Raw genomic sequence first — 27,095 nt, 5'->3', positions numbered from 1 at the left:
TAATAAAGAAAAAGATAGAAGGTATAACATTCATTAGAAAGAATAAACAAACTTGGAATTCTCTAATACTGTAAGCTACTTTTTTTATTTAAAGAGAAAGAAACAAAAAAAAAACATGGAGGAAAAAAGGGTAGAAACAATACAGAATTACAGAAAAGTAAACAATAAGAAATCATTAGTTGATAAGTTACATATTGTCATCTTAGAAATAGCTGTTCAGGTTACAAAATTAAAGTATGTAAAGTGACATTCAAATAGTGACACTGCCAACGGTTCTGCTCAATGATCCAACAAAACTTAGTAACATGGTTATCAGTCCTACACACTTTTTATCTTAAAGAGGGTAAGATTAAACATGTCAAAACAGAACAAAACAGTTCAAAAAGAAACAACTGAAAGAAATACAGATTTCAAAGCAAGTCGATTGGAGATCTTCACTGTCTATCTTATTGTCTCTAGTTTTCTTCCAAATAGTTGTCCCCATCTTCACACACAGTGAATATATACTGAACATTATAGAACTAATCAAATCATTACAGGATGATGAAGGCTTTTTAGGTCTTCGAGAGCTGACATTGGGAAGACACTAATGACTACCATAGTGTCTCTCATTCTCTTTGTAGTAGCTATCCTTATCTTTACGTATACTGAAATTGAACTTAAGAGACTAGACTAATATCACTCTGAACAGTGAATAATGATATTGCCAGATTTTATATCATAATGCTACAGAATTAGCATTGGGTTTCTTAGTGTTTCTTCTTCTTCTTCTTCTTCAGAGTATCTGTTCATTAAATCTTGCATTATATAATCTGCTCCCATAAATAGTTTTAAAAAATCTTCCCATGTGTGTATTTCTACATGTATATCTATCCTCTCTGTATTATAGGGAAAAACACATCATAACAAGACAGCAAAACAAATTACTAGATAAACATGCAATGAAAAAGACACATAAGACCACAATATTAGGTGATCTACTGTAGTTACTATGCTTTCTCTTGTTATTTTCAATAGACTTGTCCAAATCATCAGGCTTAATACAGTTAAGCATAGTATTACATAGCTATTTTTATAAAAACACAACTTTGAAAACATTTTAGGACTTGAGAGCGGTTAATAATCAAAACCGGTATGGATAACTTTTACATCTTGTCAACTTCAGAGTAGTTGGCTCTACTTTTAGACTTGATACTATCAAGCATACCAAATCTGAATAAAATCAGCCAAGGCAAAACCGTGGTCTAACAAACCAGATTCAAATAAGATCAGTCATAGTAAGACAATGGAAATAATACAGGGTTTCAGTTTAAGTTAATAGGAAATTAAGGATAGTTACAATAGGATAACCTGCAATTTTTGGGTTAGATGTCTGTGCCTTCAAATCTGATATGAGTGGACAGACCGGAACAAAATAAATTCAAACTAAACAGAGTGATAAGACTACTATGACTTTTAAATCTTGATACACTATTAACAATGACCTCTGCCTTCCATTTTTAGGCTATTTTTCACCTTTCCCCTTCTCAGGATGCTTTGTATGTTGTGGGTCTCACTGGCCCCTTTAGTTTCTAGATTAGGGAGCCAGCCCGTTGTCTATGTGAGTGTTGCTAAACCTTTCTACCCCTGAGCTTGATCTTGAGCTGTACTCCTTTACTCACTAAAGTCACAGGGTTTTCCTTCCTTCCAGCTGTGTAGTTCTACACTTCCCAAAAGTGTCATAGCTTTCCAATCTTCTGTGGCTGCTGGATGAGTGGTCCCTATTTTTCTCTGGTTTCCTGTCACATATAGCTTTGCTTTCTCATCTTTGACTTTCCCTCCTTTAGGATGAGTGTATTTCCCATTCAGAGCATCTAGATGGAGCCTGTCTCCTATCTACTCTGCCTTTTTTTTTATTTTAGTGTATCAAGGCTATCTATATTAAAGATTATAGCTTACCGTCTCTGCCTCATGTCTGCTACTCCACTTTACTGCTATAATTTGTCCACCTTACTCCCTCATCCACTGTCTGCCCCGTTCATTGAGGCCTCTCTGCCATTGTTTCTGGAATCCTGGTATCCCTTCCTCTCTCTCTCTGGAATGTTCTTCAGCACTCTTGTAGGGTTAGGTTGGTAGCCATGAACTTCCACAGTTCCTCCTTGTCTTGGAAACATCTTATTTCTCCATTAACTTTGAGAGAGAGTTTTTCTGGGTACATAAGTCTTGGTTGCAAATTGTTTTCTTTCAGGGCTTGGATAATTTCTCCCCAGGCTCTTCTCAATTTGAGAGTTTGTGTTGAAAAGTCTGTTGTTATTTTGATAATTTTCCCATTGTAGGTAATCTGCTTCTTTTCCCTGGCTGCTTTTAGTGTTCTGTTCTTTTGGTCGATTTCTGGAATCTTGATTATTATATGTCTGAGTGTAGATCTGTTTTGGTTGTAGGTAACTGGAGTTCTGTATGCACCATTTATCTGGATGTCATTTCTTTTTCCTATGCTTGGGAAGTTTTCCTTTAATATATCTGTGAATATTCTTTGTAGTTCATTTTTGGTCACTCCTGCTTCCTTGCTCACATGCTTTATTCTTAAGTTATGTATCCTTTTGTCATCTTTGAATTGTTTCTTTGTGGTTCCTTGTTATTTTTAAGAGGTCTTTTCTTTCAGGATCATATATCATAAATCTCACTTCAAGTTTCAAAAGGTTAACCTTAGTTTCTGTCAACACTTTGCCAGTTTTCAATGGGGTCTTTAGTTTCCTGGTAATCTCTGGATCTGTTTCATGTATTCTATGTTATGTTTGAATTCTTCATCAGAGATTTCTCTTTCTTTTCTGATTTTCTCCGTTCTTCCATTTGTGTTCTTTCCAGAGGGGCTTATCATTTCTTTAATTAATCTCTTTATATCTGCCTCACTTGGATCAGAAGTACAGTTTTAAATTCGTCTACGAGGTCATGAAGATATCTTTTTTTAAATTTTTTTTTTGTCTTTTTCCTTTTTATCGGTACTGGGGATCAAACTCACGACTGCCTGCTTGCAAGGCAGGCACTTATGCTGCTGAGCTAAATTTCCAGCCCCTGAAGATATTTCTTTATATTAGCTGATGCTATGTTTAGTATTGGATGGTTACTGTGCTAGTTCTCTTCTGTATTTACTTCTCCTGGACTTATTTTCCCAGGTTCAGCAGCTGGAAATTTTTTTTATTTCTATCTCTTGTCATGTTTCTGGTTTCTTTCAGACTGGTGTGTCCTGGGGCTCTCTGGCCCTCTCCGTATTGCTTAGGGTCTTTCCGAAGCGTGCTGACTGGAGTTTTTGCTGCCCTCCCCAATTTGCTGTTATCTGAGGTACAGGCAGGGATGCAGGATGGTGCAGGCTAGCCTCCAGCCTCTGTGCCAGTCAATCTGCAAGTTAAGCTGTACCTTGTGGATGTCACAGAGTTGTGACAATTTTGTATCTGCTTATTGGGTCCCAACCAGAGGCGTAATTCAGCCCCAGCAGACCCTGCCAGTTCTCTCTGTACCAGGGGCGGCTGACTGATGTCACTGCAGTGCAGGGCTCTGCCCAAATCCAAGCTGTCTTCCACCAGACCTCTCTGCGCCAGGGGAGACTATCTGATGTTACCACGGAACTGGGCTCTGCCCAACTCCAAGATGTCCTCCACCAGTCCTCTCTGTGTCACTGATACCACCAGGGTGCTGGGCTCTGCCCAATTCCAAGATGTCCTCAAGCCAGCGACAGCAGCTGTAGGACCCAGTCCCTAAGTAGTCACCGGGACTCAATGCAGATCTTCCTCTTAGGTACACTGCACACTGTGCTGTGTGTCTTCACTGCACTCCCAGCACAGTGTGGATTGGTCAGAAAACTGTGCGGTGTCCAGCTTTGGAGCCCAGGAGCTTCATGCAGTTTCTTCTGCTGCAGCCAGGTGGCTTTGGCTGCTTTGTGGGGCCCCAGGTCTCAATTTCCAGCAGTCATCGAGAGCCAATACAGCTTTTCCCCTTGGATCCACTGCTCACTGTGCTGCATCCTCCTGTTAAGGGTCTGGGATTCACCGACTCCTGGTATCCACAGCCATGGTCTCAGCACAACCTTGGATGTCCCGGAGCGCCTAGTACAGTGCCGAACACTGCTCAGTGAGCACGTTGGGCTTCAGCTCTCTACCCCACTTTTCCTTCCTCTTCCTAATTTTATTTTTCCCTTTGGTTACTGCCTTGGTTAATAAGAATCATTATCCATTTGTCTGGCCCTCTCCATGTTGTCATATTCTAGCATCTGATCTGATTTCTCCACAGAGACTCTGTACCCAGCCCCCTAGTAAGCCGCCATTTTTTTCTAATAATACTGTAAACTTATACAGTCTATTTATATTCTTAGTATGAAAGCTAAAACATTAAAAATAACTAAAGTTTATGTTAAGAGACAAGTAATATTGAAATATATAAAAACACGCCCTCAAAATTTAAAACTATGAGGAGGAATGGAATGCAAATATAGAGTTTTCTTATTAGATTTAAAATTCTCATGTATTTAGATTCTTATATTGACAATTATGTTAAATAAATATAATTTAAAAATTGCGCACTATAATCAGAAGATGCCTCTTTATAAGTATCATGGTTAAATTAAAAAATAAAAAAGACTATAATAAACAAAAATATAATAAGGAACTAAAACACACTACTAGAATAAATCATGACAGAATACTGTAAGAAGAGAGAGAAATAAAGAAACCATAGCAACATGAGAAAGCAATCTACATAATGGATTTAGTAACCTACCTATGAATAATTACTTTCAATGTAATTGAATTGAATTGCCTAGTTAAGAGATTAAGTCAACAGATTTTAAAAAATATGACTCAACTATATGTTGCTTAGGAGAAACTCATCTCACCTTTAAGAGCACACATAAATGGGATAAGATGGTTCATGCAAGTAGAATAAAAAAAGAAGTAGCCATAACTTTATCAGAAAATATAGCCTTTAAACCTAATTGGATAAAAAGAGAAAAGAAAGGCTATTATAGAATAAAGAGAGTCAATTCAGCCAGAGGGAATGACAATTCTAAATATATATGTATATTGTATGTATGTAAGTATTGTATATAGGTTATGAATAAGTATATATTGTACATATATTGTATATATGTATATGCCTAATTTAAAGATATCAGGAGCACCAAGATACAAAATGTAAACATTAATGAACTTAAAGGGAGGGCTAGAATCCATTACAGTAACAACTGAAGACATTAATAATATACTCTTATCAGTAGACAGATCATTTATAAAGAAAGTTAACAAAGAAACAAATGAATTGTACTTTAGCCTGAATGGACCTAATACATGTGCAGAACATCCAATATGACAGATGCGGGACATACTTTTTTTCTCATAAATACATGGACTGACTGTATTATATAGGTTAAAAAATAAGTATCAACATTCTTTTTAAAATTATATATTTCTGTGCATGCTATGATTTGCATCTAAAATGCTCTCTAAAAGTCTCATGTATTCAGAAGTGGAGCTTTTGCAAGGTGATTAGATCATGGATGTAGTTAGGAGATAGGGTTAGTTGGAGCAGGTGAGTCATTTGGATTTGACTTTGGAAATTATAGTTTGCTCTCACTTTGGCTTTTCCTACTCTCTTTGCATCCTGGCTGCTATGAGTTGAGTATCTTTCCATGGCCAAACCCTTTTACCACTATGCTATTTCTGCCTTGGACCCAGTAAGCATAGACTCACCCTTATGACTCCATGAGTCAAATAAACCACTTCTTTAACTTTCAGGTGTTGAGCATTTATTTTACTGACAGGAAAGTAACTTATATAGATAACAAAGTAATAAAGTTAGAAGTAAATAACAAGGAAATCTTTGGAAACTACTAACACAAGAATACGAAGCAATTTTTTTTGGAGGTGGAGTTTCAAGCAGCTTACTGTTGAACAACAAATGGATCAAGGAAAAAGGTGAGGAACAGAATTTTTATAATCTCTTGAAACAATTAAAAATGAAGATGAAAAACAACAAACTCCAAAAGATAATGAAAAAGCAGTATGAGTAGATAAATTTATAGCTATCAATGTCCATATTAAATTAGCACAAAGATTTCAAAAAACCCTCTCTGTGCATCTCAAGAAAGTATAAAAATAACAACATTATTATAAGGAAATGGACTTTTGACAATGCTAAAAACATGCATTTAGGACCATATTTTTAACAGCTGGTGTTGGGAAAATCAGATATACATGTGTTCTTGCATGTGTAACAGAAAGCGACCTCCCCATGCAGTGCCAGTTGCCACCTGAGACCTAATGGTGAAGGTTGGAGAGTACTGATTTAGCTGTATGGACTATGGGGTTATTAGGACTATTTTTAACTCTGACAAAGTGAGTATTGTGGTCATCAATGACTCTTTGACCTCAACTGCATGGTCTACATGTTACAATATGATTTAACCCATGGTAAGTTCCATGGCATGGTCAAGGCCTAGAATGGGAAGCTTGTCATCAATGGAAAGCCTATCTCCATCTTCCAGGAGTAGGATCCCAGCAATAACAAGTCGGGTACGTCGGTGTTGAGTATGTGGCAAAGTCCACTGGTATCTTCATCACCATGGAGAAGGCCAGGGCTCAATTTAATGGTGGAGCCAAAAGGGTTATCAATTCCAACCTTCTGCTGATGCCACATTTGTGAAGGGTATGAATCATGAAAAATATGACAACTACTTCAAGACCCTCAACAATGTTTCCTCTACCTCCACACTGCTTAACCTCACTGGCCAAGGTCATTCATGACAATTTTGGCATAGTGGAGGGACTCATGATCACAGTCCATATTATCACTGCTACTTAGAAGACTAGGAAGCTGTGGTGTGATGGCCACTGAGCTGCCCAAAACATTATCACTGCATTCACTGGCACTGCCAGACTGTGGGGAACTTCATCCCAGAGCTGAATGGGAAGTTCACTGGCATGGCCTTCCTTGTGCCTGCCACTATGTGTCAGTCTTGCACCAGACCTATTGCCTGGTGAAAGCTACCAAATATGAGATACCAAAAAAGTGATGAAGCTGGCATCAGGGCTCTCTAAAAGGCTACATTATGGATGAAGCTGCCTCCTGTGACTTAAACAGTAGCACCCACTCTTTTGCCTTCAATCTTGAGGCTAGCACTGCCCTTAAAGATCACTCTGTCAAGCTCATTTCCTCATATGGCAATTATGAATTTGGCTACAGTAACAAAGTGGTGGACCTCATGGTTAAGGGAATCTTTGCCCTACTCATTCCCTAAACAGAGAATCTCCCTTTCTTATAGCTACCATATATAATCATTTCTCATTAAAAGATTTGGAAGTTATATGGCAGATGTTCATACATTAATGTGCTAAATGAGGAGAAAACCCCAAGGATCCTATATCTGGAAAAACTGTCTTTTAAAACCGGGAAAGAAATTAAGATAGTTTCATACATACAAAAGCTGAAGGAGATCATTAATACCAGGCTTTCATTGCAAGAAATATGCCAGGAGTCTCCGAAAGAAATGTGCTATGGAGTCTCACATGGTGAAACAAATGAATAACAGACAGTAACTCAAAGCTCTGTAAGAAAATTAAGATGTAAATAAAGGCAAATAGGACAATTACATAAGTTAGTATTACTGTAACAACATTTTATAATTTTACTTTTGTACATAATTAAGGACAGATGCATTGGAGAGGATTGTTAATTTATATTTCTGAGCACACACTGTACGTTATTTTTGAACACCAATAACTAAAATAGGTAAAGAAGGAGCTATAATGCAGAATTGTTGCACATTATTTTAAATAAGCAAATATCAATTCAAATTAAAGTATTATAATTTTTGGATATTCAATTTAATTGCCATCATAAATAGGAAAAAAAAACCAAACAGAATGTACACAGAAGAATGGGCTATAAACATGTCATTTAGAAAAAACTAAAAAATGACTTTAATGAAGAAAACAGAGGAGAGAAAAGCTATAAGGCAAACAACAAAATAACAGAAACCTTCCTATTTAGTAATTATAATAAATATAGATGGAATAAACTATTTAAAAGACAGAGATTGGCTAAGTGGATAAAAATATATGAAGCAAATACATGTTGTCTATAATAGTCCTACTTTAGGCATTAAGGCATAGACACACTGAATGTGGAAGGATAGAAAAAGACATTGCATGAAAATAGTATCTAAAGAAGATGAGAGGTGGTTACATTAATATGATATAAATAGACTTAAAAGAGGCAACGAAACTATGAACATCATATATTACTAAAAGATTGAATAGAACTAGAAACCAGAATAAAAGAAAACTTTTAGACATACTTATACCTAATGAAAGACCATCAAAATATGTGAAGCGAAACTTGACAACATTAAAGTAAAAAGAGTTATAGCGTAGAGACTTCAATACCCTACATTGAATGACAGAACAACTAGACAGAAGAATAAGTAAGGAAATCAGAAACTTAACAAACACTGCATATGTACATAAGAATAATTTATAGCCAGGGACAAGAGCTCAGTGGTATAGCACCTGCCTAGCAGGTATGAGACCATGAATTTGATTACTGGCACAAAAAAAATTAACATATACTCAGTTGATGAGAATATTCTATGTCTATTACATCTAGGTGGTAGAAAAGACATTTTCAGATGTATGAGAGAAGATCATTATCATGACTTTCACTGCAAGAAATATGCAGGGGACTCTGAAGGATGATATAAAAAGATACTAGATAGTAACTCAACTCATATAAGGAAACAAAAATCTAAAGGCAATTACATGGGCACCTGTAACAGTTAGTACTTGGTATTTTAGTATTTTATCTACCAAGTAGACACAAAAATCAACTAAATTTAAAAGGTATCTATGGAAAATTCTACCCAACAGTACTATACATATTCTCAAACGCAATATAACTTTTTTTAGGAAAAAAATCCTATGTTGGCCATAAATTAAGTCTCAATATACTTAAAGAGGATATAATACATAGTATCTTTGACTACAATGGGCTGAATATTCAGAATTCAATGACGTTCAGTTGCAAAATTTATAGCTGCTTTGGGAAGATATCCCTTGGTTTTGGTTAGGCAGAATAAATATAGTGAAAATTGCCACACCTCCAAAACTGTTACACAGATTTAATACAATCCTAATCAAAAATTCCTCACAGATACAGAGAAAACAACCTTAAAATTCCTAAAGAACCAGAAGAGGCCTAGAAAAGCAAGAGCAATTCTGAGAAACAAGGGCAAGGCAGGAAGAATCACAATCCCAGATTTGAAGGTATACTGAAAAGCTATAGGGATAAAAACTGCATGGCACTGGCAAAAGAAAACATAAAACAAAAGAAATGAAAACAAAGCAAAACAGAAAGAAAGAAATAAAAACAAACAAAACAGACCAGAAGATTAACGGAACAGATTAGAAGATACAGAAACAACTCCATTCACAATCAACTTATCTGTTACAAAGAGGCTAAATAACTTTACATAAGATACATAGCCTCTTTAATAAATCATGGTAGGAAAACTGACTTTCCACATGCAAGTGGAAAGTTCAATCCTTATTGAACCTGGACCCTTAATCAAAGGACTAATACCTAGAATATACAAAGAACTCAAAAAATCAGACCACCAAAATTTAAAGACCCAATCCAAAATGGTTATTTGAAGTGAAAAGACAATTCTCAGGTGGAGAAGTACAAATAGTGAATAAATGAAAAAATGTTCAATATTACTATTCATTTGAAAAATACATATTAAAATAACAGATTTTTTCTCACTCCAGAAAGAATGACTATCATCAAGAAATCAAATAATAACAAATGCTGGCATGGCTTATGGGTTACAGGGATGCTTTTCCATTGTTGATGGGAGTATAAATTTCTACAATTTACAAATCAAATTGGTATAATATGGAAATCAGAATGCAGAATCATTTGATCCAACTATTCCCCTTCTTGGTGTCTTCCCCAAAGACTTAAAGACATCACAGTTATAAATATATACAATGATATATCCATACCCATATTTATAACAACACAATTTATTATAGATAAGTCTTGAAAACAGCCCATATGCCTATCAACTGATGAATTAATAAAAATGTCACATTTATATACAATGGAGTACTACTCTGATGTAAAGAAGGATAAAGTTGAGGCATCTTTAGGGAAATGGATTCCCTTTGAGACCATAATTTTAAGTAAAATAAATCAGACACAGAAGTTTAAATATTGCCTTATTTCTCTTGTGTGAGAAACCTAAAGGGTAAATAAGGAACAAAATGGAGGATATATATTGGAAAATAGGAAGAATTTATTCTAATGGGAAGGGGGACAAAACAGGGAAGTGAACGGAAAAAAGAGAAAGAGGTGTTTTAAAAAGAGAATGGATGGGAAAAAATGGAAATGAAGCCTTTGCAAATGAGGAGGGGAAGAGTTGAAGGAAGGGGAGAAGAATGAAAAAAAATTAACATACTTTGTAGAGGTTCAAATTCTCCAAGATGAATGTGTTCTTAAGAGTATGGCAATATATAGTAATAAAATATAAATAAAATATAAATATTTTAACAAAATTAGAATAAAATTTAATAAATATGTAAAGATTTTTGGAAATTAAACTTCACACACTTAAACATTCAATAGATCATTCGAGATAGCAAAAAATCACCCAGATATGAATAAAAACAAAAAACATGACATATAAAACTTGTATAACACAATAACAGCACTACTGAGGGGGAAATTTTTAGCTATAAATTCTTACGTTAGAAAAGAAAGATATAAAATCAACATCTTTCTTATTCAACATAAACATCATAAAAAACTCAACTCCATGCTAGCAGAGGGAGGAAAGCATAAACACAGAAACATAGATGGATAAAATACAAAATAAGCCATTAAACTAAGAAAGACACTGAGGAAACTGAAATATATATTAGTAAGTGAAAACAATCAGTGTGAAAAGATTACATATTATATGATTTCAACTTAATGATATTGTAAATTGGAGAGGTGAAAGCTATGGAGACAGTAAGAAGATAAATAGATGAATAACAAAGATTTGTAGAGCAGTAAAACTACTGTTAATTATAATGTAATTCTGATTACATGTCATATGTATCATTATACTTGTCAAAACCCATGGAATACATTGCACTGAGTGTTGGTATTAATATAAACTATGAACTTTAAGTTATTGGTAACAATAACTACATCATACACTCTGTCTTTGTTGATAAGCAAGTCAAGAATCCCAGTCAAGGTTTGACAAATTATAAGTGTGCATATAACAGCAAAGATCATATTAATTGTGCAAAACCATGCCAAATGCAAACTTTTATCTTTCAGTAAAAAGATATATCGAAAGCTCTATTACTGTGTTCTACTTTTAAGGCAAAAGATGTTAATGCATGAGTTCTTTTTTCCTAAACTAAAATCTCAATATTCAGGTTTAATTACAGTGCTGGCCTTTGGCAATAAATAAGTGGGTTTGGGGTTGCAGTTTGGGTACTGTTCCTCTACAAGTCATCATTGCCATCACTGCTCTTTGTGATAATTATGAGTTAATTTAGGCTTATATGTTGCAATAAGAGGTTAACTTTGTACTTTTCACTCAGTTTTGCTCTCAATTTAAAACTGCTCTATAAGAGGCACCAGGAGGTCAACCCATTTCCTCACCTATTCATTATCAAAACTAAGAAAATAGCATTGGTATACTTTAGATTGCTTACTTAGATCTAATGAATTTTAGATGTCCTTGTGTTTTGTGCATGCATGTATAATTCTATGGAATTTATGACCTACTGTAGATTTGGACAAGTACCACTATAATTAAGACTCGGAACTATTCTACTACCAGAAAGTCTTCCGTGCTGTTTCTTTACAGCAGCACTACTCCTTTCATCATTTGTTCCTAACTTTGGAGAAATATTAACTTAAGCTCTTTAAGATCTAAAATTTTACTTTAAAATTGCCATAGAAATGAATTAAAGAACTACTTAACATTGTAAGATAGCTTGTCTTGCACAATTTTTTTGGTATCTATATAAGCTGAAAATTTTGATAGTTAATTTTTATTATTTAGTAGTGTTTATAAAGTATTAAACCAGTTTGATTACTTACTTACTTTAGGACATTTGGGTTATCCCTTACTTTTGGCTCTTAGAATTAATGATGGTACAAACACCATACACAGTTTTTTTTGTCTTTTTCGGTACCAGGGATCGAACTCACGACTGCTTGCTTGCAAGGAAGGCGCTTATGCCGCTGAGCTAAATCCCCAGCCCCCACAGTTTTTTTTTTTTTTTAAGTAAATACCATCTTTTATTGCCTAGAGTAATATCCAGGATAGGGATTTTAGAGTTATTGTATACATACTTATTGAAAAGTGGTAATCTGCATTCTAGAGCAGTTGAATCATTAGATGTTCCCACCAATAGACTCATGAGAGTTCCATTTGATCTGTCCTATCCTTACCTTGTATTGCTAGTATTTAGTAGTCCGTTGTTATTTTAATCTACATTCTTCTAGAAGCTAAAGATGTTAAACTTCTGTCTCTTCATGTGCTTATTTATTATCCACATGTCTTTCTGGTGAACAGTCAGTTCAGTGCAAGTGTTTTGCCCATTTGAAAAGTACATGTTAGGCCAAGATTGGTGGTATACACCTGTAGTCCCACCTACTCAGGAGGCTAAAGCAGGAGGATCAATTAAACCCACAAGTTCAGGGTCACCTTGGGCAACGTAATTTTTTTATCTAAAAGAATTTTTTAAAATTTGAAATGATTTTAGACTTTCAGAATAATACTTAAAGTTTTCATATACGCTTCTAGTTTCCTCTAATTGTAATATCCTCATAGTATCTTTCTCAAAACCAAGAAGTAACATTAACACATTCATAATTGAATTGATTTTTCTTTTGAGATAAAAGTCATGAAAAATTAACCATTTTAAAATTAACAAGTTGTGGCATTTTGTACATTTATAATTTTGTGCCACAGTTAGAACTATATAATTTTGATAAAGATCAATTTATTTTTCTTTTATTTCTGCTTTTATTACCATATCTAAGAATCCACTGACAAGTTTAAGGTCATAAAATTTCCATTGTATTTGCTTCTAGCAGTTTTATAACTTTAACTCTTAAATTTAAGTCATTGATCCATTTTTGTATGTGGAATGAGATACTGATCCATCTGTATTCTTTTGCTTATATGTAGTTAGCTATTTCAGTTCAGCTTGATGGAGAGACTTTTTCCCTCTGATTATTTTAGAAACTACAGAACGTCAGTCATAATGGATAGTTTCTTGCTGGATTTTCAATTCTATTCCATTGGTCTATACGTCTGTTTTTATGCCAATACCATATTATTTTGATTATTCTATGTAGCACGTTTTTAAAGATCTGAAATGTGACTTATTTTTTGTACTGTTTGCCTATTCAGGGTACCTTTCAAATCCGTATGAATCTCAAGATAATATCTACTACTTCAGAAACAAATTCATTGTGTTTTAAAAACATTTTTTTATTAGTACAGGTTTGCAGTACATACTGATTATATTTATCATGGGAAGGTGGTACATTTACATAACATTCCTTAATTCTTCATTTATCTCCTATTCCTTTCACTGGTGTTTTGATAATGATTGTGTTGAATCTGGAGATTACTGAAAATATTTTGTCATTTTAAGAATATTAAGCCTTCCAATCCATGAACAAACAATGACTTTTAATTTACTTAGGTCATCTTTAATTTCTTTCTTCGGTTAGGTTTGGGTATAAAGATCTCACATGTCCTTGGTTAAATTTGTTAGACTCTGTATTCTTTTGGATGGACTATAAATGGAATTATTTTAAACTGTCTTTTTCAAAATTTTCATTATTCTATTCTGGAAATGTAACTGATTTTTTTGTGATTCTATGCCCTAGAATCTTGCTAAATTTATTACTTCTAATCATTCTTTTGTATATTACAAAAGACGAATACAGAGAGTTTTACTTCTTTTCTATCTTGAATGGTTCTTCTTTTTCTTGCCTACTTGCTGTGGTCAGCACTTAAAGCATAACACTGAATAGAAACTGTAAAACAGGTAAACGTGTCTTGTTCTAGATCTTAAGGAAGAAAGTTTTTGTTTCTCAAAATGGAGTAGCATTTGGAGTTTTCATAATGTTCTTTTTCAGGCTGAGAAAATTGTTTTCTATTTCTAGTTTTCTTGAGATTTAATATCACGAAAGTGCCAATGTTGTCAGTCTTTCTGTTTTGAGATGAATATGTGTTTTTCCACCAATTCTACTATTGTAGTGTTTACAGTGTTGATTTATTTTTATATTGAACCCTTGTATTTCTGAGATAAATTCCATTTGGTCAAGGTATATGATTCCTTTAAAATATATTGTTATTCAGTTTTCTAGTATTTTATTGAGAATATGTATGTCTACGTTAAATAGAATGCCCTATGACTTTTAAAAGGTATTCTTTGGCCCTGTAATGAGGATAATATTGCTATCACGGAATAAGCAGAACATTTTCTGTAATCTTCTATTTGAAGAGCTTGATAAGAATTGATGTTAAGTTTTTAAATGTTTGATAAAATTCACTGATGCCACCTTATCCTGGATTTTTGTTTGGTGGAAAGTTTTTGAGTATGGACTCAATATTTTTACTCAAATTTACCTGTTTTTAAAAATGTAAAATTTGACATTGTTTTTCTCTCTAGCACAAATTTTGTTCTTAAGACTATTCTGTTGCTCTTGAGAGAACAGGTATTCTCTTATGTGAAGATTTCTGTGTGCGTCTGTTAAGGCTATATTTTTTATAGTCTTATTCCAGTGTTTGGTTTCTTTTTATATCTCTTGTTTAGATGTTCTGTCACTGAAAGCAACCTGTTAGATTCTTGAACTCTAATTGTAGAACTGTCTATATTCTACAACTCTGCTAGTATTTGTTTGATATATTTTGGGGTGATGGTAGTTAGTTTTTATAATTGTCATTGTTTTTTTGTACCAGGGTTCAAACTCATGACCTTGTGCTTGCCAAACAGGTGCTTATGCCACTGAGCTAAATCTCTGGGCATGTCACATCGTTTTAATGAACTGTCTCTTTTATTAGTATGTACCTGCCTCACATATATTTTAGACTTAAAATTCTACTTTTCTATCAGTATTATCATCTAAACTCTCTTGGTTACTATTCACATTATCTTTTTCCATTCTTTCACTTTGAACTTGTGTTTTTGGATCTATAGTTCTCTTGTAGACAATGTACAGTTGAATCACACTTTTTATTCGAGTCTGCTAGTCTCTGTTTCTTATTTGGTGAGGTTATCTTATATACACTTCAAGTGATCACTAATAAAAAGTCTTTAATTTCTTTCCTTTTTTATATTTCAGAAAAATCTGTATCATCCCACTGCCTTTTGGACTCCATGTTATCCAAGGAATAATGCTTTGCTTTATTTTTGTCTAAAGGGTTTAAAATATTTTAGTGAACAGTTTTAGATGTTATGCAGCAGAAAATGTTTCAGATTTTGTGTACCACTGTAAAGCACAAACAAAAGTCTTGCATTTAAATTTCTACCTATTTAGAAAGAATTTTAGCTAGCAATCCCTCAGACAAAAGACTTATATCTTGAACATATAAAGAACTGAAAACCATCAAGGCCCCTAAATTCAAAGACCCTCTCCAAAATTGGGCATCGGAGATGAACACACATTTCTCAGATGAAGATATATAAATGGCAAATAAATACATGAAGAAATTTTCACCATCATTGGTCATTTGAGAAATGCAAATTAAAACAGCATTGAGATTTCACCTCACTCTGGGAAAGAATGGCTGCCATCAAGAAATCAATGATAACAAATGTTGGTGAGGCTGTGGGGAAAAAGGAACACTGCTCCAGTGTTGGTGGGAAGGGATACTGGAAATCTGATTCCTCAAAAAACTAGGATTGGAAGTTCCATTCAACCTAGCTATTGCCCTCCTAGATATTTTCCCAGAAAAAACGAAAACGTTACATCACAGTGATATATGTGCACTGTGTTTATAGCAGAACAATTTGTGATAGCTGAATTTTAGAAATAACCACAATGCCCATCAACTGCAGAGTGGATGAGAAAGATATGATATTTTTATACAATAGAATATTAGTCAGCTATAAAAAGGATGATCTAGAGGTTTTTATAGGCAAATGGAGGCTACTTGAGACTATCCTTATAAATGAATTCAGACCTATTTTTGTCACATTGTCTCTATAGTGTAAAAAGAAATAAAAACTGAAGGAGTAATAAGATCCAAAATGTATAATAGATATTGTAATAATGAAAGGGAAGGGAAGTACTCTAAAGGATATAACTATGTATGTTTAAGTGTGTAAGACAGATAACCATACAACTAAATTTTTGTTGGTTTATCAAACAGAATGGTCTGTACTGTTATTGTTTGACTGACCATTTTTATGCTTGTTTTAGAAATAGTTGACAATATGTAATTTATCAACTAGTGATTTCTTACTATTATTTTCTTTTTTTGAAATTCTACAATATTTCTACCCTTTTTTCTGTTGTGTTTTTCTCTAAATAAAAAATATTGCATGTAAGAGTTATGCAAATAAAAGCAAAGTTATCAAGAAAAAAATCTACCCATTCAAAGAATTTGGGGCAAGAATTTTATAGTGGATTTGATCTTCGCTTTCATTTTATTGATTTTTAAATGAAATTAATGAATAAAAATATCTCACATTTATGGTGCACAATATGTTTTGATATTTGTTGGACATTGTAGAATGTTAGATTAAGTTAATAGACAGGTTACTTCACATACTTAATTTTATCTATGTATCTGTAGTAGACATCTCTGTGATTCCATGTGGGGGATCTTATGAATAATGTTCTGAATATAGGGTACAAGCATCACTTGAAGCACCTGACTTCTATTTCTTTGAATCAATATCTAGAAGTGGAATTTCCAGCTTATATAGTAGTAATAGTTTTTGAGGATATTTCACACACTATTTTTTCATATTCATACTATTAATCTGTACACCAACAGTTTATAATATTTCTTTTTACATCACAGCCTCACCATCTTTTTAATTTTTGTCTTTTGGATAAATGCCATTTTTACACGTATAGGGTGATACCACACTGTAGTTTTAATCTGTTTCTTCCATCATGTTAATTCTGTTTCTTGTCTTCTCTTGATTTTTCTAGTTTCTTGTCAATACATTATATAAAGATCTCTCATTATTACTACTGTGATTTATTAATTCATTTTCATATATTCTGGTAGTTTTGAATTAGGGAACAGTTTCATTGTGGGTTGTATATTTCATCATTATAAATATAAGCAACCTTTCTCAATGTACCTAGCTTTGAATTTTTTTGTCTTTTTAAGACAGGGCTTCATTATGCATTTCATGTGGCCATGGAACTCATTTTGAGGTTGGGCTCAAATTTATAGTGATCCTTTTGCCTCCTCTCCTGAGTGCTGAGATTACAGGTGCACATCATGCCTGTTCTTGAATTGATATTAGTATCACAATTATTTTTTCTTGATAAGTGTTATTTTGAAATAAATGTAGAAATATTTCTTATAAAACTGAATTATCCTGCTTATGCTTATTGGCATGACAGAAACACTTCATGTTAGTTCTATCCTATAAAAATACACTTAATATTTTTACTTTTCTTGGAAATAATTTAATATTCCTATATAATTGAGTATAACAATTTCTCATAATAAATGCTTACAGTGAAGCTTTGTGAAAGAATGAAATAAAACTGCAAAAATAAACAAGTAAACTTTTAAAAACAGACTTCTGGGTCAGGCATGGTAGCACATGCATGTGATCTCAGCACTAGGAAGGCTGAGGCAAGAGGATTGCCACAACTTCAAGGCTAGTCTAGGGTACACAGTGAGTTCAAAGTAGCCTGACCTACATAGTGAAACCCTACCTAACACCAACCAAAAAAAAGAAAAGGAAAGAAAAAGAAAATGAGTATTGTTTTTAAAATCTAATGTTTTCACTAACTGCATTCAAACAAAAAACAAAAGTGATATTTATACAGGATATACTTTCAGTGTTTCCTTGTGGTAGGCTTTCGTTACCTTCATTTAACTAACACAGTTGTAGTCAGTTTTAATTTGTCATGCTAGATCACAGAAGCTCAGTCAGCTCTATACTATTTGAAGGCCCTGGATTTAAGACCCTTAAAATCTCAAATTGTCATGGCTCCATTGATTCTCATAATAAAAATTTTTGGTAATCTTGCTTGGCCGCCTCCTAAATAGGAACTTCAGTGATGTTATACATGAGTGGCTTCCCCAGGATATATTTGCCGGCCCTGTTTGTGGCCCCTTTGTCTATGTTGTGAATATATCCTATGGCTAAGATGCTGTGCTTAATTCTCTGTTTTGGAATGTCTTCGTTGGGAGACCACCACTATAGTAGTTAAAGAGCACTGGGCAACAGTCATGGCCAACAGATATAGTAACACTATTGTATGAAACAACTGACAATGACAATGACTACTTTTAAAGTTGAAACTTGTATACTATTTGAGGAATCAGCAATGGATATGATGTGTTTAAAGCTGACCCAGAAAAGAGAACTCCCTCGGGTGAAGAAGCTGAAACCGGGACCGGTCTCCAGTATCACTAAACTGATCTCAGATAACACAATGGTATCTTGCTTTCCTCTGGTATGCTAGTTAGTTTTGCATCTTTCGTGTATGCACAAATACCCTACATTTGAAGTCAGAATTTATACTGTCAGCACTGTTGGGATACCGATCTAAACTAAAGGCCATGGAATGAATTCTTTTTAATTAGCTTGATATCACCATTAATTTTCACAAAAGAGAAATGAAAAGAATGATCCATACTCTACTATTCACAGCAATTTTGTTTTATCCAGGGGACCACTTTACAAAACTGAAGTTTCACAATTAGTTTCCAGGATCATCAGGGTTCTGAAAAGTAAAGTTAATATATTCCCTCTTGTACTTCTTTTTGCTCTCACCTTACCACCAACTAACCACTGAATTTCATTATAGAAATAGCAACTCTTTTGTTGGCTACCTTAATCTCTTTATTCCTACATCTTCTTTTCAAATACTATTATTCTTATATTGTCAAGATTTGTAAGCACACATTCTATACATTTATAATCATATTTGTCACCAATGTTAAACTTTAGTTCTACAATGAAGTGAACTAAATAATCACTACTTGACATTTGAGAATAGCCTTTCCCTGCATCTTTTTGTTGATTGAAGACCATTCTGTTGATCTTCTTTGAGAGCTTATGGGAGCCTTAACTTCTTTTACACTATTTGATTATGTATATATCTCAATGTTAGTAATGCAACATTACCAACCCCTAGATTATGTACATTTGAGGCATAAATTCTTTCAGTTAAATTTTAGGTCTTTTAAATTCAAAGTATTATGTTCTAGAAGTGGGAAATATTTGTATTTTTGTTAAAATGTAAATATAAGTTTTTCACTACATGTAACAATGTTAGTTAAAAAGGAATTTCTTATTAATCATTTGGGCAATTTCTTCATAAAATGCCAATGATAAAGGCCTCTAAATGTATACAGTGTACTACTATGTATCTAATGTCTTCTTCAATGTTTTACTGTTACTCCAAATTACGATTGCTGCCATGAAGAAGGTAGGTTAGCATCTAGGGATAGCCAACATGTCATTTTTCTTTCAACTTCAAGCGAGAAGCTATATATACTCACTAATACCTTTAATAGATACGTTACTTTAGGCTTGACATTTCTAACTGTTCACTATATGTTTACTATGACTGATCCTCCAGCAACTCAAAACTCATTTTCTTTTCTTTCTCAAACCAGGTATTCTCCATAAGAGCTATTTTCTATGCTCTATTGCCATCCTTGATTTCTCTTACTGCTAATACTTTTTTAGGCCTACTTGCCTACACTGAGGTTCAAAACTATCAGCTGCTAAGTCTATGTATTGTAAATCTATCTATCGTATACATCCTGCTTTCCTTTTATTTTCACTGCTATTCTAATGCAGGCTCTCATTTGGCCCAGTGTAATACCTTCCTGAATTTCTTCATTTTTCAATAATGGACAACAGATTACTACAAAATACTCCTAAAGCATGATGCAAGCAACCTAGGGTATATTTTATGCCAAGGTTTTATACATGAAGAGTTCACATATATATTTTATTTTCTTTAAAAAGTTTTATGACTTTTTCTGCATATTTGTAGGAAATATATTTTCAAAACGAAATACTGGAGTGGGTAGGAATGAGGAAATATTGATCAATGGGTACTGTCTTACTGTTTCATAGAAGAAACTCTGAGATATTTTTGCACACTGTAGATAATGATGATGTACTATATATTTCAAAGAAATAAAAGAAATGATATGGAAAGCTTTCATTACAAAGAAATGATAAATGAGAAGATACATACTGTATGTTTAACTGATTTAAACTTTAATACAATGTATACTGGCATCAAATGTTACAGGTTATCCCACTAAGATGTACACCTGTTATATTTTTGTGTATTAACAATAAAACTGTGTAGTAAAAGGTGAAACATTGCCAATATTCTTAGATGCAGAAATTATAATCCTGTTGTGAATACTTTTAAGTACAAAAATTCCTTTATTAAAGTGCTAAGGATATGATTGTTTTATCTTTCATATATATTCAAATTTTCATAAACCATCCGTGCATAGAATGAACATGAAAATGGCAAAATACAATCACAAAAATAAATCCAGAAAACTAGGTTCATTAATGTGATTAAAGTCACAAAAGGTTTAAATGTGTGACAAGTGAATGTTTTAAAACATTTCAATGATAAGAAAACAAATATTACATTCCTTTTTATAAAACAAAATTCTGTAAAATGATTATCAACAAATTATTGAATGCTGCCAACAGAACTGTATGGTGATTTTTAAGAGGGACAGTTTAGAAAGCTGTTAAATACTGCCATCTAGGAAACTTGTGTTATTCACGGATTGATTGGTAAAAATGTTCAGCCAAATGAATGTAAGAAAACTGAAAATTGTTGGCTTTTGCCTACCGTACCAAGATCAGCCTTAAGATCTGTTGGCAGACTTAACTTTCTTGATCCTTTAACTGAAACAACAGAAAAAGGAAAAACGTAGTTGTTAATTATATAATTAAAGAGGAATGGGGGGGAATAGCATGTTTTATGATATAATTATTAAAATCATGATGAACGTTTACATTTAGTGAGGATGGATGGAGGCAGACTATTATTCTAATGTTAGTAGTAAATTCAGTAGTAAATGTTTAAATAAGAAAAGAGAAATAAGAACAAGACAGTAAATAAAATGGATATTTACATAATTTTTTCACATATGTGGTATGAAAATGTCTGACCTAATTTGGAAAAAAATTAATCTCAAACATATCTAAGAGGTAGAGAGGTATGTCTAAGATCACATACAAATAATAATAATAAAAGGTTAAAAGCTGGCCAATGCTGAACCTTTTTTGAAATTAAAACAACATTTTATTGTATGATGTAATCAGGGAAACTAGTAGATGAATCAATAACATTAATTTTGGAATACAGTGATGCTGAATTAAGCAGATGAAACATCTTGAAAATATAAGATATTTGAAAATAAACTTGTAAATCAAATTATCTAGAAAATAGTTATATAAATAAGTATACTCTTACAAAGTATCAAAAGACTTCCCTCAATATTAAAATAATGTAGTGGGTACCTTTAAAGCTATCTAAATAGAATGCATGTTATCACAGAAAGAATAGCATTAGGGAAAAACATTAGAAATGCTTCCTGTCAATACTTTATTGACTCAATTTGAACCAATTAATTTAAGTGTTTTATTTATAACTATGAATGTTATATGAAAATTTTTATATAGGAGAGTGACACAGGAGAAATAACACTCAATTTAAAATGAGAAAAACATATCTCATAAACATCTGAATTGTTACTATCTATGCATACAACTTTGGAAAAAAATCCCTTTATCAAGCTACAAGGTAATTTTCTTATCTATCAAATAGCATACTGATCTTAGATCTGATGTTTCAGATTGAGTATGATATATAATATATTTTATAATAGATTTCATAAATCTTGAATATAAACCTAAATATACTTGTCATGTGTCATGAAATACTATTTCTCCTTTGATTTCTCTTGAATCGTTTAAAAATTTAATGCTCATTCTTAATCCACAAATCAGCCCCAGCTAGCAAGCTGGATTTGGCCTAAACATAAAGGGTACACACTGCTAACTATAATTTGGCATGCTAACCTATGTATGAAAACACGCACAAGTATTATCACTCTAATAAATAGTATTAAGATTAGGACAAAGTCAAATCATATTTTAATAATATGAGTTCATAATTAGCACAAATAAAAAAGGTTATAGTTAAAATATGAAAAGTAAAATATATACAATAATTGTACTTCAAGAGAGGTTGTTTAATAAAGTATTAATAAAGGTGATTTATTATTTAGATAAGTCAAAGAGGTAGTGTTCATTACTTAAAATAATGTTTAATTATGGGAACAAATTTACTGCATAATAATAAATTTTCTCCTAATGTATCTTTTTAATGATTTTTATCTTATTTTTAAGATGGTCTTTATATCTACATAATGCTAGTTATCTCCGAAATGGAAATAATTCAGTGCTTTCAAAGAGAAGGCAAATCAGTGCCTTTCTAATCCCAGATTCACACAGCAGAATATGACTACACTGACAGGTGTTTTCTGCCTTCCAACTATTCTTTTTGATGGAAAAACTCATATTCCACATTTTATTCTGATTCTCAAATTTGCTCATGTGCTTGAAATTCCAGCCCATTCTCTAATTTACCACCTGTTTTTAGCTTTCTGGAGACTACTTTCCTACCTAAAAATTAGAGTCAATCTCAGATCTCATCTTCAGTTGTGTAACTGGGAGAGGGACTAGATGGTAGGATCGATTAGAGTACTTATTAATAACATTAACGATAGGCTTCTTATTTATGCAAGAATTATTTCTTTGTCTCTGCTATCCTTCTATAAAGCTCTGCTCGTCCTTTAGAATAGCTCAAAGATTACTTCTTTTCTGAAGGCATCCCTGAACTTAAAGGCTGATTTAATAGTTTTAACTTCTTTTGCACTTGTGCATACTGCTTAATACATTTTAGTATACTAGACATTTTTGTTATAATATTCATTAAAATTATCACATTTAAAATTTTCCAAAGACAGAGAGTGCATTCCCAAAACCTCAAGTATTGCTACAGTAGGTATGCTATAAATGTTTGCTGAATGAATGTTGAGCTGGGAAGTCAGAAATTTGCGATAAAGTATTCTTTAAAGAAGGCTGAGAAAATTAAGAAAACATGTTCAAGTGTTAGAGAGTAAGAAAAAGCTAATATAAGAAATGTATTTAGGATTTCTTAATACTTAGTGCCTGCAAGTGGCATGGTCTTTTCAGAGCTTTTGTTTGTTTTTGTTTTTTGAAACAGGCTCTTGCTATGTAGTTTAGGCTGGCTTTGAGCCCACTATGTAGCCCTGGCTGGCCTTGAACTTGTGGTGATCCTCTTGCCTCAGTCTCCTGAGTAGGGGATTACAGGCATGAGCCACTGCACAAGCTCTTCAAGTCTTTTTGGATCTAATAAATGAGAGCTCATGCCAATGGTAAAGGAAAGTTCATTGAGCTTGAATAGAAGGAAATGTTTGCAGTGTGCCAAAGGGAATGTAGCTTGCTAAATTTCTTTACTTTCTACAGCTATTTAAACTGACGCATACTCATTACTCTCATTTTACAATATTAGCCAAATGAAAGAAAATGGAAACAGAGCTTTCCTCTACTCCTTGGCTTAGCAGTTTGCACAGAGAAGCAGCATATCTGGCTCAAAGGCATCTTAGAGGTCACCTACTCCAATATCCTATGCAATACAAGTATTTCTCCTATAACATTCTTGACATTGTTTGATTAATTCCATGATAGAAACCTTCAAGAGTGTAAGAAAATTCCAATTTTGTGTTGCTGTAATTTTTACAAGATTTCCTTATACTCCAGCTCAAACTACTTTTCTTTATTATTTACCAATCTGTCTCATTTCTAACCTTTGGAGCAATGAATAATAATGGATTTATGCTCTCAAAGCACTTGGAGAGACTTACTGTCACCTCTAGCTAGCTATCTCAGTTTAGCAGGAGTTCGCATTTTTAAGAAGGGACTGACACTGACATCAGGAAGTTTTTAGAACGCATTGTGAAAAACAATGTTTCAAGGTTTCATTAATATTAACCAACCTACAGGGCCATTGTATGAGAAACATTTCTTAAGGTTCACTTCTGGTATTTCATATAAAACAAGTTTTATTGTTCTTAGTTGTTCAACTATGTATAGATATCGATATAGACACAGATACAGGTAAATAATTGATACAGGTAGCACATTGCTGGTTTTTCACAAAGTGATTATGATTAGATTTTTTCATGTTAATAGGTCTTTGGGTTCCTATCTTAATGAAAAATTTTCCCTCATAACCTTTGATCTTCCCTTTTTCTTATGATTAGAAGGTGGCAATTATAAAGAGAAGTGCCCCATTAGAAGAATTCATAGAACTACGTAGCATTCTTACTTTTACTTTGTATACTAGGGTTTTCACTTTGTTGTGGCTCAGCTACAACTAATATTTGGAAGTCTGGAATGCTCAAAGGACACCATGCTCATTCTCTGTGAGGTGATGGATGTTAATTTTTTACAACTGAGGATTTCTGAACACTAGCAAATGCTTAAGGTTAAAAAATTTGCTAAAGTTACAGTGATAGAAAGTGACTGGAGTAAGGTCAAAGACTTCTGACTTTGAAGCTGTGTTTTGTAACCCAAGCACCGCAATCTTCCTGACAGGAGAGATGTCATTGTCTAGGTCTACCTGTCTTCTCTACAATACGTGAGTCTGATATTAAATTAAAATGTTTTGATTAAAAGTTTTGAAAAATATGTGATTTATCTATTTGTTGATGAATTAATTGGTTGGAGTACAGTAATGAATTTTACTTACCTGAACAGAAACTAAGGATAAAACACTTGATATGTCTGTATACAAAGTTAAACAAATACAAACATCTTAGGGCCAGTATGCCACGTTAGAACTATGAAAAGCTTACACACTTCTAATTTTGTTGCCACCCCTTATTTAATTTTTCCTCCAAAAATGGTGAGTAGACAGCCAGGCAACAAGGTATTGGCATCAGAATTTACGCTAGGATAAAAATGTTTAATATCATGACTCCTCCTCTACCTTAAAACATACATTGTATTTTTACTTAGCAATGTTAGTGAATTAATGACTAATAATGTTGTATGCCTATTCAGTAATTATCACACATTATTTATGTTTACATTTTCCCATCTTGAATTATAAACTTCTAGAGATAACTTTTTAAAACCTACTTTAAAAAATAATTGGTGCCAAGAATCTAGGCCAAAAAAGTTTGAGGATCTTGAAGCCTGATGACTGAGATATAGACAAAATTATTATTAGCAGGGTAACCTTGGGCAAGTCATAGAATTTTTTTTAGCCATATTTTTCAATCCACATAATATGAGAACAGTACCACCCTTTAGTATTGTTTTAGGAATTATATATTTGAAAAGTTGCTATACAGTATTATACATTTATAGATTATAATTTTAGCAAAGATTAAAAATTCAAAATGTGATTGTAATGCTGTTGGGTACATGAACCATAAAAACTAGATTGTTTTTAGAAACAAGTGGTAAACTATTTTCTTTTGATGTTTTATGTGAAGTATATTTCTTATTTCTCTTGAATTTCTTTGCTAGACCACCATCTCTTTATAACTTAGCTACTTTATTTTCTCATGGATAAAATGTCATAAAATTTTCATCGTGATTATGATTTGTCCTTTAATGATAACACCAGTGAAAAATCATAAGCTTTACAACCAAATATAACTAACTTTGATTTCTACCTCTACTCACTTAAATATTCTGAACTTTAGTTTTCTTAACAGAAAAAGTTATATGCCTGGGGAAATGTATTATATGGGAAAAACATCCCACTGCCTGGAGAATTTCAATAGTTGTTATATTTTTATTGGCTACTGACTTTAGTTGAGGCCTATAACAATAATTCCTTGGAGTTGCAAAATTTGGTCACAGTCATTTTTCAATGAATGCTGAATTATTAAAGTGGCAGTGTTTGAGCCTTTTGGGTTCTCATAAGCATAATAAAATATCAGTGATTCCATGAAATTGATTACTGATTAATTATAGACCCTTCCAAAGGGGCAACTTTATGGTAGAATATCCATGATCAACACGTTTGTTGCTGATAACAGAAAACCCTTCATTAATTATGAGGAATTACAGAGAATTTTATAAAATCTCATTACTTCTGGTTACTGAGATTTTCTCTGAATTCAATGTTCATCCTCCTTTTCTTTAAGCTTGATGAAATCATGCAAGTTTAAATAAATTATTAAAATTCTGCGGAACATTTATAAATCATTCACAAAAGCCTTAAGAAATGTATATGCTTATACGTCATAAAAACAATGTCTCTGGTTTTAACAACTGCTCTAGGGAAATTTGTCTTAATTTACCACGAGACACATACATTTTTCAGCACATAAAATGAGAACAAAATTTGAGACAAATCTTGGAGCCTAGAAAATTGTAGAAATATGACTATTCTGTTTATTCATAAAAAGTATTTTCACCTTCACCTGGCAAATGATGCACTTGATTCTTTTGTCTCACACCCGGTATTTCATTTCTATAACAGCCTGGTGCTGCCTTAGAAGTTCTGATACCAAGTCCTAAAGGGAGGGAATACACAACTATTGGCATGTAATTTCATAGTCCAACTGAACCAAGAATTTTACCTTAAACGTAAAATATCAGAATAATGAAATAGAAAAGAATGTATTTTGTGTCTCTAAATGAAATAAATTAAGAACTGCTATAGCAGAGGACTGTTTGGCAGGAAAAACAAAGTCGGAGGGGTCTACTAGTGGGATTTTGGGCACATGGGACTTAAGAAGC

At 33.1% G+C, this 27,095-nt stretch overlaps 1 protein-coding gene and 1 pseudogene across 7 annotated transcripts in view; one reads left to right on the top strand and one right to left on the bottom strand.

The window, feature by feature from the left end:
• Positions 1-27,095, bottom strand: part of Stxbp5l (syntaxin binding protein 5L) — a 375,791-nt gene that overhangs the window by 49,098 nt on the left and 299,598 nt on the right. For 3 of the 7 annotated variants that reach the window (XM_063225050.1, XM_063225053.1, XM_063225051.1), the window contains one exon: positions 21,099-21,149. The exons of the other annotated variants lie outside the window; for them this stretch is intronic. In XM_063225050.1, the coding sequence (XP_063081120.1) occupies positions 21,099-21,149 (51 nt within the window). The remainder of the gene's footprint in view (positions 1-21,098; positions 21,150-27,095) is intronic. 7 annotated transcript variants of the gene reach the window in all.
• On the top strand, positions 6,354-7,264 carry LOC111756630 (glyceraldehyde-3-phosphate dehydrogenase-like; annotated as a pseudogene).

Source organism: Cavia porcellus, unplaced genomic scaffold (genome assembly GCF_034190915.1).
Source record: "Cavia porcellus strain 051 isolate PalLab524CR breed Dunkin Hartley unplaced genomic scaffold, mCavPor4.1 scaffold_15, whole genome shotgun sequence".
NCBI classification, from domain to species: domain Eukaryota; kingdom Metazoa; phylum Chordata; class Mammalia; order Rodentia; family Caviidae; genus Cavia; species Cavia porcellus.
Note: the sequence above shows the minus strand (reverse complement) of the source record. Positions and strands in the feature narration are given on the sequence as shown.